Raw genomic sequence first — 16309 nt, forward strand, 5'->3', positions numbered from 1 at the left:
GCCTTTTGCAATCTCTGCTGTTCAAAAAGTTGGAAGTTCTTCCTGCTGATGCTAAGTCAAAGGCATTTACAAGAACAGTCATGGTGGTCAATGAATTCAGATACAGTGACGGAATCCCAGCAGCACATCCCTCCCTCCAAAACCTCGGATGTGGGGGGTCTCTTCAGAGCCGAGGCTTCATGGAGCATTAATGGCTCCTTTTGAGAAAGAGTAGATAGACCCTTCCATTGAAAAACAGCACACATTCATTTTGTAGCCAGAATTTTTATTTTCTTTATATCCAAGCTTATCATTGACATCTGAAAATAAAATCTTTCATTTACAAATGGACTAGTGCAAATTAAAGATAAATTTGGACAAAAAGAAGACAGACTGCATGTAACAACAACAACAACAAAGTGTGTGTTAGGCTGATCTTCCTGGAACGGCTGGAGGAGGTCGCCTAGGAAAAAGACAAAAAATAACCCAAAATTCGTGGGGAGAGGGAGAAGAGATTTAAAACAAAAGCTCAAGATACAATAAAATGACTCATATACAAAATTATCTTAATAAAATGAGTTAAGAGGAAAAGGCACAGAACATGCACAGTGAGGAAAAGAGCAAGAACGAGATTAGGATCAGCTGGCTATCAGCACAGCCTCAGCTTTCATCCTCACCGCTTCCCATCTGACGTCCTGGCACCAGAGAGCTGGGACAATCACACTGAACAATCACACTGGACAATCGCATCGCAAGTGTGTTGCTGCTCAGAGGCTTTCTAATTTTCTTGAAGGAAATAATATTCTCCAAAGGAGCCTTTCCTCAGCCAGCCTTAAAATTTGCACTGCTATATGCTTCAAACGCTGTTCTCACTTCTACAAGTGAGATTCTGATGAAATCAGGAGTGATAAAACAAGATGGATCTATGCGCTCGTGTATCTGGAGGGGGGGGGATTGCTCATTGCTCAGGAAGTTAGAAGCTTGGGTGATGGCACTGCCGTGAATCTGCTGCCAAAACGAGCAGGAGTGACCCGTGGCAGCGGGTGCCTCAGTGCCTCGGTTGGAGGAGAGTGGCTGCTCATCCCATTTCCTGCATACAGCACCTGTGTGTTACTGGCCAGCATGCCAGGAAGCAGCTCACACAGCAGTATGTAACATAATGCAGGCAGAGACATGCACGTGACGTGGCTGTTTACCAAAGGAGGCTGCACAGACTGCCTATGACAAAAAAAAAGGTTCCCAAATTTGCTGTGAGTACAATGGGGATGTGAGTGCTTTGCTCATCCCACCTCTTGTTCCCTCTTTCCCAAAACTTGAGGAGCAGCACAGTGATGGTTGGTGGGGAAATGCCCCCTGCTGTTGTGCTGTTATAACTGTGCCATGCAGATCATCTCTGAGCACCAATTTCACTTACTTGGCTCACACTAACCTGAAGGAGGAACTGAGTAATCAAGGCATTTTGAGGCAGCTGCATGTGCACATACAACCGCTCTGGGGGGAAATCCTTTCCAGGCAGGACATGTCCACATGCACAATTTTACTCCAACTCCTGAGAGGTTGCTCTGGCCCTGCGCTCAGCTTTCAATCTCCCCCCAGACACACTTTTCCCAGCAATGAAACAAACAGCATGCACTGCCTGACAAACATTCACTTAGCAAAATACCCCTGCAGCTCTGCAAGCCCCTAGCAGGGTAGCATGCTGAAAGCTTCCCATGGGCTGCTTCTCTTCTGTCTGCCCCTTCCACGACACGTGTATGATCTGAGCTGCAGCACACACCTCTCTGGTCAATCCTCACCGCAGTCCCAACAGAGGCAGGGTGCAGAGTGCCAGATTGGAGATCGCTCATGCGCATCAGAAAGTAATAATAAAGCCCATCAAGAGTTACAGTTTATTTCAGGTTCAGAAATGCAGCATAACATGTTTACAGCAGGTGTATGCAATGCTCAGCAATGACCATGGTTTCGAGAACCGACTGGCTGTGCTCAAAGATCTACACCAGATACCACTTACAGACTAGGAAACCAAAGGCAGATGTTTTGGTTCATATGAAGCAGGGTATTAACGTACAGAGCAAAATTCAGTAAGAAATGAAGCGTTTGCTTCTTACAAAAAGAAGTCATTGTTTACACCATCCTGGAAAAGTAAAGAGACAGGAAGTAAAGCAAACGGCCAGCAAGACGGGACAAATCATATATCAAGCAAGAGTGGAGGACTGTCTGGACGGGAGGAGCCATCGGCATCAGCTCGCCTGCAGACAAAGCAAGAGGAGAGACAGGCAGAGTAACATTCATTTACACAAGGGAGTTGTTCTGCAAGAGCCCGGGGGAGGAGGTTCAATGCCACCGCGGGAGGAGGTGTGCCATGAGCACACCAAGGAGTCGATGCCTCCCCAGTGCCACATGTGCAAAATTGGTCTGCTTAGAATTCAGGAGGTTTGGACTATTTTAAGACAGAAAGACAGAACTAGGCAGTAATCTTAATATGCTGTACACATTATGTAGTGTAGCTGTCTGCAATACAGAGTATAATATTTTCTACGTTATACTTCAACATGAAATGCTATAACCTCTAAAGTATCTCCTTTAATATAATTACCTACTTTTATGAGGCTTACTCAGAAAGTGCAATGAGATCGGCAATAAAACAAACATACATCAACTATGTACAAAAGCCTTTTCTTCAAACATACAATCATTTTAATCCTAACACAAGATCCCTGGACGTTAAAGGCCAAGAGCTATTTACAGTGTGAGCAAGCTCCTCAGCTGCTGGTCAGCCGTATGAAGGTGAGGTGGAATGTGTTCTCTGGGCACAGGCCCAGGCTTAGCCTCCATGCAGTACTAGATAAGCACCCTCCTGAAGCTTTGCTGCCTTCGTCATCCAGCTCACTAAGCTTGCAAACCCTGCTGTTGCTTAACGGGAGTCTCCACTGCTCCCTGGCAATCTTCCCTTTGCCTGAGGGTATCAAACAAATGGAGAGCAACCCGTGCTTCTCTGTTATGGGAGCCCAGGCTCAGCTGTCCCTGGGTAAGGGTACCTGCAGAGGGGCCGGGGCCAGTCCCAGCCAGCTGGTCCCCCTAGCAGATCCCTGAGAATATACTGGTGAGCTCTTCCTCCTGTCCTTCAGGCACAGAGCAAGCTACTGCCAACTTGCTCCTCTGAGAACAAGGGATCGGAGAGACACAGCTTACCAGAATCAGGAGCCAGCAGGACAAACAAACACATTCCAGGCACTGTACAGCACGAGGAAAATGGGTCAAAGCTAGGGAGGAGAGTATGTAGTCAATTGCAAGTGGCAATTTCTTGGGAAGCAATTAGCATGTTCCTAGGAACAATTCTTTATAGTTTATTCTAAAAAGTGTATATGCAATACATTCGAGGTGAATTCATCAATCTATGGATCTGTGCTCAACACCAGTTATTAGCTTACACGTCTCAAAGCTCTGCATTTCAGGAGCAGGTTCTTATTTAGATGTGATGGAGATGCAGAGGATGGGAAGGCTGCGCAGCTGCACTCTGTGTCCCATGAGCTCAAAACTGAGTGCAGAATGCACTGCTGCTGACACTGGGGCCACTGCACTGAGCTGTGCTATTTCCTTACTCTTGACAGAAAGGGTCATCAAAGTAAATTAAGGAGTCTCAAGTACAGAAGATTTAAGCACACCTTTTTAAGTCAAAACCTACATCATTTAATTGAGGCTCCTAACTTACTGGCATTGCCACCCTCATCTCCCAAGCAATTACACCAGTCTGAGTCATCCCTTCTCTTTCCACAGAACAAATGGGAGACCTTGGACAACTCAGCCAAGTGCTTAGGATAAGGTGGGATAAACACAGCCCATGGGCTCGCCGTAGCACTGAACGAATACCAACATTTGGGATTAAGGTGACTTTCTGTGGCTGAGGTGGAACAATGTGGTTGACTTTACAACCTTTTCATCCTTGAAAGCTGATTCTGTGTGCTCCGCGTGGAGGATCTAAGCCTACTCCCCAAACAAACAGCAGCCATTTAAGCAATCTTCTGAGCTCACCGAGATGCCGGTGTGCTGACAAGTTTCCCCGTGCTTCAGATGTTGACCTCAGCTCCCCAGGTGTGTGTCACAAGTGTGTGGTTGTCAGGAAATTAAAGTCAGGCTAGCATACAAATCACGATGCTTTCCCAAACTCGTTTCTTCTACAAGCAGAAACACGATTTGCTTTGGTAGTGAACATAACTGTTATTCAATCAGCGGCCTGGGAATATTTAATGGGCAAAATCCCCACTGGTTGTGGCTCCTTGATTGGATTCTTCCTAACCACGGGGCTGCAGCATACTGGAGCCCTACATACAGCTTCAATAAGTGAATTTATTAGACTGATTATAGTGGGGGACTTTGAAACCACCAATCGCTTTGCCTAGGGATCTGTAACCATAATTGCAATAACAGCAATTAATATTTTCTGACTACACAAGGCCAACTTCATCTCTGTTTTAATCCTGTCAACTCAAGAAGTTTTAAATTACAGGGGTGTTGCGGAGCTTAAGTGTTTAAAGTTAAGGAATGCAGTTAAGACAAAAGGTTTTTATATTACATTAATACACAGTGTAAAACAACAGGCAGAGAACTTCTGAAAGTGAACATCTGCTAAAAAAGAATGCACGGCCAGGATGCACAGCTGAGCATTTCTCAGCACCTATTTGGATACAATGACTCCTAATCTGAAGTGAGTAGAATGTCAAGAGACACAAAGGGAAAATACTTAGTGGACGTCGTGGAACTTTATCAACTGGTGTGAGCAAATATCTCAAACCCAAATGGGATCCCTTGGAAAGCCCAGATGCAGATCTAGGCCATAGCTCTGAACTGGCTCCCAGAGTGGGCCCATTTACAGCTGTGCATATATTTATACATATATACATCTCTCAGTTCTCTGGACCCTTCCATGCATCATATATATACATATTACATGCTCTCACTTACACACAAGGCTTCACATGAGTTCAGTGGGAGGACCGATGTGAGTGAGCGCTACCAGAGGACAAAGCAAGCTGGCACAGCCTGCTCTGTCACACACTGGCTCTTCAAAATGCCCTTCTCACATCTTTGCTGCAGGGTGAGCCAGCTCCACACCTTACAAGCCGGGGTGCTGCAGCCTGCTCCTTACCTGCCACCCAACCAGCTCTGCTATCAATCAGCAGAGGGGAAGGAAAGTGAAGCACACACTGTCTCACACACATCCTTCTAGTTTAGCAATATTCCTTATAAACTTAGCTGCAGATCAGAAAAAATGATAGGAGAAGCAGCGTTCCAGCAAGCTTCTTGCAAGAGAGATGAAAGCGTGAGGCCTTCAGAAGAGCTTGATAAGAAACCACGCTTTTCTCTGCCCAGTTTAGCCATTAACATAGAAAGTGGGCACAACTGTAAAACACCACGTGACAGAAAACATGAAAGGTACAAATAAAAGCAAGATTTCGGCAGGTAAGAGAAAAAGAAGCAGCTAAAATCAACACGTGCACAAACACAGACTCAAGTCCTCCTTTGACTGTATAGGATTGTGAGCACGGGTGCCTGGGTGAACACGTGTGTCAGTACATTAGCTAACATCAGCTACTGCAGAAGGAAAAGTCAAGACAGCACAGACCTTCCCAAAACATTTGAGAGCTCATAAACAATGCAGAATGGACAGAGATATATCAGTAAAATTGGTTACTTGCCTATGGACGTCCATACATGCGACTATACATTGGTTATTGCAACAGTTATCAAGCAGTTTGCTTCCACATATTTGGTTAACAATGAGTGGCATGCCAGAAACTTCATTTAGTCTAACAGGGATGAATCTAATGGACGAATTACAGTGGGCCGAGTAGGTGAGGGGGGTGGTCTTCGACTGGAGAAAAAGAGAGAAGAAACAGTAAGCACAAACATTAAGAGCGAACTCTGCACCTTTCGTGGCTGCTACATGAACCTGCACATGCACCCAAACACAACCATTTCCATGTATACTGGCAGCCACAAGGAAGAAAGCAAAGGGGTTGCAGCATGCATACCGTGTATCAGTTCCCTCACGTATTTGACAGCTCTCTTCTCCAGCTCACAGTCTGCTTAACATCTGAACACAGCCACTCTCTTCTGCCAGGGAAATCAGCAGTGGATGATCATTATTCCCATTTTCTCAGGGGTCATCCCAGCCTGGCCAGCCACAGAATGGACTTATGGGCACATGTGAGGGTCGTCAGATGCCTTCACAAAAGCAGCCTGCAGTGACTTCTGCCGCTGTATGCAGAAGAAAAATCTGTGGCTTCTTACACAGTTGGTCTTACTGGGACCACAGCACAGAGAAGTGGTGGCACAGAACTGGTTCTCCTCCAGTCTGTTAAAGGGGACACACCGACCCTACTAAAGTTGCAGATAGTTTATCTTTGGTCACAACGCAACTGCCTTTTGCATTTCTGCTTATATTTAGGGTACACAGTCCACGTCAGCATGGCATGGAAATAAATCAGCTTTGTTAGTGGTGCTGCCTTGTTCTCTATCTCCTTGCTACTCTGCTACCTCAGTAGCTATTCAGCTCTCTCCAGCAGCAATCTACTGCTCCAATTTATTCCATGCCATCTCTTAGCACAGTGTTTTTGCCCCCTAGTTTCTTGAATGGGAGGTACAAATGCTCTCTCTGTTCCTTAATCTGACAGAGATCATCATAAGAGCATATATCTGAGCTTGTGATCTGAACAAAGGAAGCCAAGGGCTCTTCAATTCTAATCCAGCTTTGGCAGACTCTATCAATGACCCTAACAAACCACAGAGCCCTCTCCTACTCCGTCCTCTACCTGTCAAAGTAGGAACTGCCTGTCTCTGAAGAATATTACAAAGAAAATTTGTCTCGTTCTGTTAAATAAAATTAAATAGAAGATGAAAAGAATACAACAATGTGTTAATCTTCTTTGAACTGGAACATAATACACGAGACAAATTTACACTTGACCAAAAAAAAAATCTTGTTTGGCTTAAAGTGCATCTTGTATGACAATATTCTCTTTTGGTGAAGAAATGAGAATTTTAATCCCTAACATGCAACAAACAGAACGCATGCCAACCAAAGCGTTCAAGTAAATCAGCAAGCTAAAACAAAATAGGCAAAATATAATTTCTTCATGGTGTATTTTTCTTACAGAAAAATGTTACTGTCTTAACTATTGTTCCTTGTGTTGCTCCAGTGTAGGTCTTCTGGACCCATTTCCAAAATTTGTAGTTTCATAAAGAACCACTTCTAAGGCTCTGTGTTTCTGCTGGGTTGCATTAAATTATTCCTTTGTTGAAATGCCTCACATTGCATTGTTTAGCGCTTACTGAAAACATCATATCATGTGTATACAATTTACAAACAAGGGAAAATGCATACAGCTGTCTTCATATCAAATTTAAAAGTTACAAGCCAAAGCATGCATTTTAATATGAGGTTGAATGCAGCACAATGAGTTCAAATAATGTAATTTAGTCAAATTGCTGTTTAGCCCAGCTGGATCAGAAACTGGAGGGCACAAGGGGAGGTTATCCTGGATTTAATCACCCAAACCAAACCTGAATCAAAATCAGGCCTGAGCCCTCTTTTCTCCTTGACCCAGGGCTGCTGCTGCACTTGGACAATTATTTTTTATTTTCCTTCAAGCCCAATCCAAAACTGCTCAGGAAAATACAGGGATGCAGTGAGGCACAGGCAGACCTCCTCAGCCCCATTCCTCTCCTCCATCCCATAATGGTGCTGCCTTGCTCCATGGGCAGCGCAGCTGCTCACAGCTTCCTTCTGGCTCCACGATCACACCATGGCTGGGGGAGCGGGATGTGCCCTCTGCAAGTCAGAAGCACCCTCCAGAGGAGTGGCAGATATTTCATAGAATAGAGTCATGGAATCATGAGGATGGAAAAGACCACTAAGATCACCTAGTCCAACCATCTGCCCACCCGCACCATGCCCACTGCCCACGTCCCTCAGTGCCACATCTCCATGGCTCCTGAACACCTCCAGGGACAGTGACCCCACCACCTTCCTGGGCAGCCTTTGGGAAGAGGCAAGGCTTGGGAGACCTGCAAAAGCACCGTTCAGTCTCCTGGGCGCGTGCCTGTCATGCAACAAGATGGGCCAAGGACCACTGCCTCAGGCATGGCCCAGCACAGAGCTGCAGCTTGGGAAGAGACCTGGCCTTCATTAGCCACCAGCATGCAGTCATGATGGCATGAGCTGGAGCTCAGAGCAGAAAGTGAGGGAACGGACAAGCCCAGAAATTGTCTGTCTCTAGATTTCCCTACCAAGGTGACAAGCCACTACACGACCATTTTTTACTCAGGAAGCACAATTCAGACCTCTTTTTCTCCTTCTAAAAGAGAAATCAACCCCAGGCTGAAGGAGAAGCCTACCCCCACACCCCTGTCTCTCCCTGCATCACAGCTGGATGTGCTGGCTGTGATGGAGCAGTGCAGAGCCTGGCACCCAAACTGCCACCCCAGGATAATGGAGCAGGCACCTCCAAAAGCACAGATCTGAGGAAGGCTGGCTTGGCTTTTGGCACAGCTGCTTTCTGAGCCTAAAGTTGAGCAAAGGTTAAATAAATGTGTACTGCCAGTCTCTTCAAATGGCAGCCGTGCAGAGGCCGGCAAGCAGAGCAGCAGAGGGAGCTGCAGCCTGCCTGTGGCCGTGCAGCTGGGGCAGCCGCAGCACAGCAAGCCCCCGCAGGTCCGGCTGCACTGGCTGCCATGGCAGCGAGGAAATATGTGACTAAGCCGTATTAAATGTTTAGTCTGGAGCCAAAAGATGAGACACGGAGAGACAGCACAGAGCACATTTTCTCTGTGTTATCAGAGCGATTCCATCAGCAGCACCGAGCTGCTCCTCCTAGGCTGCAAGGGGCTGCTCTGGATTCATAGAAAGCTCTGTCTTATAAAAACGGCACTTCTGCACTAATTCCTGTTTGCTTATTGTCTCAAGCATTTTCACTGTGTTTTGTAGTTGTGGGGCCGAGTCCCACTGCTCAGCCCCTCAGCCCCTTTATCACTCTGCTATTTGCCTTTTTTTTTCTTCTTCTTTTTTTTTCTTTTTCCCTTTATTTTTAGGGTAAAAAAAAAAAACCCAAAAAACAAAACGGGAAACAGTGTTTGTAAAAGTTAGTGCTAAAGGGGCAGGGGATCATAGGTCCCTAGGGTTGAGTAAACGAGTCTGCAGAAAGAATCAGTTCTTCTAACTAGCACACATTAAGCAGACATAAAGAATTTACCAATGAAAATTGTGGACTAAGTATGTATTTAATAACTCCCTGATGTTGCTGCAGAAACTCCTCCTTTGAAGAACTCAGTGGGATTTTGAACGGAGGATAACTCTTACCCCCATGCACAAACTTTTTTAAAAGGAAAAGTTTTCTATTTATTTTTAACATAAGCAGCACACCCCGTTTTTTTTAGTTTTGAAAGAAGTCCCCAAAAGCTTCAGCTAGGCAAGTACAGAGCGAATGAAACTAAGTAAAGCAAGTCTAGACTTAAAATGCGATCAGAAACATATGGGAGCTCTTCAAACATTTGCCTTCTGCAGAGTGCTATCACTCCCCACACAGAGTCCACAAAATATGCTTTCAGTAAAGCAGAGCTGTAATTACCATGGGAGGCCCCGTTCTCAGAAGATGGCTTCTCTTCTCGGAGCACAGCTAGCATGCTTCTAAATAAAAGGCTTGCGTTTCCACTTACGTTTCACATTCTTGTTTGCTTGTGACCACCAGAGAACACTTGCGGAAGGCATGCACATAACTGTATTTTATGATACATTCCTATAGATCTGAAGCTGTAAACAAAAGTCCATTATTCTCTCCCTTTTCCTCGATCTCAGTTTCCCTATAGCGCAGGCCCCTTGGAGTACCCCGTGATGTGATATTCATTGTTTTTGCAGAATCTAACAAGAAAACAGTTTGAAAAAATCTCCAAATGGCTCTAGGTCTGACTGAAGGCAGATTTTAATTGAGGTGACAATAAAAATCTGGATGTGAGTCACTCCAGAACAGAAAAGTGGCTTATTTCAGGTGAGAGATAAATATCAAATCTCATTGATGTGATTATTCAGAGGTACACGTAGCCCGTTTCCAAGGCCTGTCCTTGGGAGAGTAACAGTGCCTTGACTCATCTGACTTCTAGATGACTTTCTCAGTTTCAGTAAGATTCCAAAAGACCCACACAACTTCAGCCCTGCTTTTCCCAATTCTTCTATCAATCTGTCTTTATACATTCCATCTTGACCTTCACCAGCTTCTGCATTTGGCAGAAAATCCAAACCAGAAGTGAAAGGGCTGTAGTTTAGCAGGGGGTTGGACTAGATGATCTCCAGAGATCCCTTCCAGTCCCTACACTTCTGTCATTCTGTGTAGCCATGATGGCTGAAGAATAGAGGCGAGATACGGTTTGCAGGTCTGATGAGCTTGTCTGCTGTCTGTGCTTACTTAAAACTCTTCCTGGCCTGTAGCAGAAGCAGCATGGCTGCTCTGGAGACTCCAGAACATCAGCTCAGGAGGAAGGATCTTGAGTAGAAGCAGGAAGATCATGAAGAGGAAAGCAACTTAATACTAGTGACAGTTCACAGGAATATAGGAAAAGCAGAAAAGGGATGAAAGTAAGAGTGGTTCAGCAGAGCCACAGACAAAAATGGGTAAGAGATGTTATGGGAGAAATGAGAAACAGCCCTCAGTGGTGATGAAAGGGGAAAGTAGTGGAGGAACGCTTGCTTGTAATGGTCCCTTACCTCAACATTATGGTCCAAGAGACTGAAGGTTTCTCTCATCTGTTTCTCTACTGAAAACTGTTGTTTTCCGTATTGAACATGAAACATTGCTAGTCAGCATGCCAGCAGGATTCTCCTTGGAGGGCAAGTCAGGAATGGAAGAACTGAGATGCATAGCATGAGACTGCCAGGTTCTGAAGCAACCCTCCAATAGAACATGTATGTATCAGGCTCCACGAACATACAGAGCATGCTGTATTGCCAATACTTGCACTATTTCACTATTTCAGATGACCCAAACAATATTCTGTCAGTGGAGTTTATGTGTTTAGTATGATCAAGTTAAAGTAGTTAGATGAAGTGTTTTTATCTGATGCCTATTTCTCTTCAGTGAAAGAATAAAAAACAGCAAATGGGAAGGATGTGTCCTTCCACTAGACAGCATAAAGCAGCAATCTAAATCTCCTTTAATGCAAATGCTAGCACTGTTTCAAAGCATTAAGATTACTGTGGTTCCAAAGCATGTGATTTTACATAATGTGGATATTCCTTTCAGAGGCAAAGAGGTCAAAATATGATGCTCCACTAGATTAATTTATTTGCAAATCAAACTGGGTTTTCTGTATGACCATCACAAATTAACATCTATCACAGACACAAACTTGTCTGTATGTTTAAGAGAATGCTGCATTTTGAAATTAGTCATTTTAGGGAATTAACGTGTCATATGGAAAAAAACAGCTTGAAAACACACACAAAAAAATAATAATTCAATGGAGCAACCAAAAGAGACTATTATTCTAAACAGTGTGTTCTTATTTGCCCTTCAGCAGGGAACATGAGAAGTTTGCAAGCTCGCTAAACATTAGAGGAGGTCTGTCCCAACCCTTTGGAAATCCAAGGTCAGAAAAGGATCAAAAATCCATGAGGAAGAAGAGAGATTTAGGAATTCTTAGTGATACATTCTGAATGCTGCTCTTCCTTTGTCCATCTGCAGCAGATGATGACAACAGAAGGGTCACAAAATCTGGAGGAGGAACATACGATCTTTATGTAGTCACTCCAATCTTGTGTACTGGTCTGTGTTCAGCTGTACTGTCCCATGTCAATGTAAATCATGTATGAAGTCTTTGAAGGCCGCAGCTACTTCTGCTCATTCTGTTCTTTCTTCCTACTCACACTCCATCCTCCTTTCCCAGTTTGTCTGTCTCTTCTATACTTACCTTAAGGCAAGAAAGGGAACAAGCATTGTGGCTATTACCTCTAGCTGGACTAGCACCTCTTCTTGTCCACGATAACAACTAACATTATCCATATCAATCTTGTTAATGCAGCCATTGAGTGCCCTGTTTTTCAGTAATGATCCAATACAGCTTGTGGGCACAGGAATGTTTCAAAATGCCTGCAGGTTCAGGAAGTTCAAATCATCACTACTTTCTTTTTAAAAGTACGTCACACATTTTCTCTTGCAGCATAAGGAAGGCTAGGAATGTACTACTATTCAATCCGCTCTTTCAAATACGGCCAAAAATTTCCTGTTAATCACCCTTGCTTTAATCCTATATAACCTTCATGTTGTTAAATTACTCTTTTATGAGACTGAATAAATAACTGAGACCAGAGCACATCTTTGGATTCCTGTCTGTATTTCTGGCAAACAGCATTTGCTATTGTTTGACTCTACTTTCCTTTTTCAAGTTGAGAGATGCTAAAAATAAAAACCACTTCCTTTTATTGATAGTATATTGATAGAGAAAAGGCTAAGGAGGCAAAAACAAAAAGCAAACAAGCAAAAAATTACTGAAAATACCTAACTATAAAATTAGTCATTCATGCAGTTCACCAGCTGACAATCCCAAAGCTGACTTCAGCTGTATTTTGGTTGGGGACTGCAGTCACAATATCATTTTTATCCTAGAATGACTTCTAACAACTCTCTTTAGGTTACTTATTTCTCTGTCTACCTCTCTCCTGCATAATTTTTCATTACCCTTCTCCATCACATGGGACTGGTCAACGCTAAGAGTAATGAAGAGCCATTTCAGCTGATCCAGTTATAGCTGAATTGCAAAAGTAACTCACAACAGTCCCAAATGATGTGTCTCTCTCCTTATTCACCTGATTTTAAAAGCAATTTTTGTTGAATAAGTTTTTCGGAGCAGTAGCTCCGAAAAGTAGCTCAGTAACAATAGTTTACTATTACTAGCTAAGTAGCTCAGGAACAATACTAAAGACAATCAAAACTACCTGAGTTACAAAAAGCAGATTAAATCTAAAACCCATGTAGAACAAGCAACTCTTCAAACATTTGTTCAGCTGTCCTAGTGCATTGCCAACCACAGCACATAATAAAATCCCAGCACCACTGAACGTGCAAAGTGGAGAGCCTTTGGCTGATGAAGGGAGATGCTGATGGAAGTGAGATTCAGAGGCAGCAGATGTAGTACCTAGGCTGCAGTGTCTGCCATCCCATGAATTGCGTTATAGCTGGTCTTCAGGACAGTCATCTGCAGGAGGAGCACACGGAGGAAGGTGGTGAACAAAACGCTTTTGCGACTCTAGGAGACAGCTGTCCTCTTAGGGGTGAGCAATTGCTGCAGCTCCTGGAACAAACTCAGGGACACTCCTGTCTCTGACGGCGTTAAGTACAGGCTGCTGAAGAGTCTCTTCTGCCCATTTCTGCTTCAGATTTCTCGCAAGAACAGTATTGAAGAATTATAATGAAACCACAGGAGTTGTTATATTCTGATATGTCACAAGTTTTTAAAAGGTTCTGCGTCCCACTTTCTGGCCAACCCCTCCAATGTTTATCCTCATTCAAAACATTACTTCTTTCATTGATTCTATTAAGAATGAAGCTGCCAGGTGACCATATTCCTCAATTTTTTTTTTGCCACGTGGTATGGCTACCATAAGCAGTGTAGCTAGAATTTCTAGAGGTTGTCATGGCCACTAACACCAAGCTGCTGTTAGAAAAAATTGCCAGATATTGCATTTTATGGTTTGAAAACAGGATGAAAAGCTTTAAAAGAAGACAGAAATACAAGGAGCAGGAGACAGATTTACTAAGGTGCCAGGGAAGGGATAAGTTGGAAAGAAACCAACAAAAGACAGTGAGAAGGAAAGGGGGGAATATGTGGGGAATGGAGACAAATGTTCTAGGCAGGAAACCAAGAGAGGGGAGAAGGTGAAAAAAGAAGTAGACAGGATGGTCAAGAAAGGGAAAGCAAGAGACGTGCAGAAAAAGGGAAAAACAAAATAGTGATAAAGGAGTCAGTGGAGGAGGGGGGGGGAAAAGCAGAGTTACTTTCCAACAGATAAAGGGAAATATAATCTCCAGCTGGAAGCAGCCAGTAGCTGAGTGTATTCCTGGGTGTGCCTTTCAACAAGAACTGTAATTGAGAATGGTAACAAATTGCACAGGGATGTCTTCCCACAGGGGAGAAATCCCAGAAAGAATAACTGATATTCTCATAAGTCTTGTGATCTGGGGCTCTTTGGGCAGGCAGAGTTGGAAACCTACTGACTACAGAAGAGCAATGTTCCCTCCTGTGATGGGCTCTGGCTTTGCATCACCCGTGTAGCTGTAATATTCTTCTGACCACAGATGTGAAATGCAGAACTGAAGTAGTTATGCTTTGACTTCCATTTTCCCTTTAAATTCAGCAGAATTTTGAAATCCCTCCAGATAACAGTTTTGCCCCTTTGCTTACAAGAAACATTCCTAATTACCAATTATGTCTTGTGAATCATCTTCACTGAAGGTACATTCAGAGAGGACAAACAGATTCTACTGTAAAACAAAGCTGTACTCTTCTTTGTGGGTATTCAGACTAAGATCATCCAAATCAGCATGCAGTAACTTTAAAGCTAGCACCTATTCACCCTGCCATAAGAGTCTGAAGCAATGGCTATTTGATTATTATTTATATTTCATTAAAAAAATAGTGGTAAGTTTTTAGAGCTGCAAAAGGAAGATGCCTAGACTAACGTAGGCTAAACCATCTGGCCTTATCTGTGTATGCATTATGACAGAATTTAATAAGAGGATTTGCATGCAGTTTTTGCAGTGGATCCTCTTATTGTTCAACACACAGTGTTGGATGTTAACGCTAAATGTTTTGAAAGAACACTAATTCATAAAATCCATCACAGAAAAGTGACTTAGTGGCTGATGTTTGGCAATCGAAGAGCTGAGTTCAGAGCCTGCAAACCAGGAAATGTTAGGCAGTGATACTTTCTGCAGTGCTTCTGGCTTTGTCTGGAATTGTCTGACTGCAATTACTATCAAGTATAAGCACTTTTTTAATGCTGGATTGGCAGAAGTACATAACGATGGCTAACAATGCAGATTAGCTATGAACACAACTGGTCATATAATTAGCCTTAGTGAAACAATAAAACATAGGTGGATGGTAGCATCTTCTGTGTTGGTTGGCTGTGGATTGATGTAAATTGTATGAAGACAGCTGAAAGAGGAGGCAGGGAGATTATGGGACCACTGCTGAATGGCATGAGATGAATTATGAATTCTCTCTCTGCTCTGCTTGGCTCACGTGTAAAGATTATCCTCAACCCCAGGGGCTGTGCACCAGCAGCCCTGAGCACAAGTCATAGGTGCTTGAAAGTATGTATATTCCTGTCTGTTTGAATGGACTCTGAAGCCCTTCAGCTCCTCTGTTTAACCAGGTCCACATAAGACAGGGTTTGAATGGCAAAGTGAGTCTTAATCTTTGGTTCTTTGTTGGGGAACCCTTCATGAAGCCATAGGGGCACTGCCGAGCACAAGACAGAGAGGAAAGGGGAGCACCATCCCACCCTCGCTGACACCAGGGGCCCTGCTGCCAGGAGAAAAACATTTCTAATTCAATTGTTCTCCCTGTGGCAAAGCTGAGATTCCCGTTCAGGACATTTAAAAGTCATAAATCAAAGCATCCCACAGTAGAACTAAATTGATCAAGATCAGGCTTCCCAAAGAGGCAGGCAAACACACATCACGGTAACTAAAGAGGCTACGGTGCCTGCTTCAAGCAGTCCTACCAAAGTGAGTGCACAGCTGCATTTTCTTTCAAAATACTACTGCAGCCTTTTAAGAGAGAGAAGGAATAATCTCAATTCTGGCAGCAGAGAATATTTCACAAATCATATATGCTTTGGCATCAAGCCCTTAACAAAGCCAGGGGCCTTTACTCACAGGCTTTGCTGGGAGAGATCCACCCACCTCAAGTGGGATTAATTAAAAGAGGCATGTATCATGCAAATAGTTTCTGTTTCCTTACAGAAATATTCAGAGCACATAACCCGAAACAGCTTTAGAATCAGAGCGAAGCAAGGAAGAAAATTATTTCCTGCTCCCCTAACCGCTTTCCTTTCCCTGTACAGTATGCAAAGAACAGTGAGAAAATGCAGAAAGCTCACAGTTTCTGGACAATTCCTTTGAATAAATGCTAATAAAAGCTGAAAGAGAAGGGGGAGAGTGTGGTTTTATTATTATTTTTTTTAAAGGCATAGGCAATACCTCACTATAAAGTAGCAAACTCTCCAAACTAAATGTGTGTTCAGCCACTCATTGGAACAGGATGGTTCCAATCTTAC

The 16309-nt window shown here is 43.6% G+C and overlaps 1 protein-coding gene across 4 annotated transcripts in view; it reads right to left on the reverse strand.

Annotated features, from left to right (window-relative positions):
• Positions 1–245: 245 nt before the first annotated feature.
• DNM3 (dynamin 3) overlaps positions 246–16309 on the reverse strand; it is a gene marked incomplete at both ends in the record, with an annotated part of 166979 nt that continues 150915 nt past the window's right edge. For 3 of the 4 annotated variants that reach the window (XM_079535790.1, XM_079535788.1, XM_079535789.1), the window contains one exon: positions 5782–5851. In XM_079535790.1, the coding sequence (XP_079391916.1) occupies positions 5782–5851 (70 nt within the window). Of the gene's footprint in view, positions 443–3171; positions 3243–5781; positions 5852–16309 lie in introns of those variants that run through there. The other variant, XM_079535787.1, reaches the window with a different exon arrangement.

This window comes from Tetrao urogallus (genome assembly GCF_951394365.1).
Source record: "Tetrao urogallus genome assembly, chromosome: 5".
NCBI lineage: Eukaryota > Metazoa > Chordata > Aves > Galliformes > Phasianidae > Tetrao > Tetrao urogallus.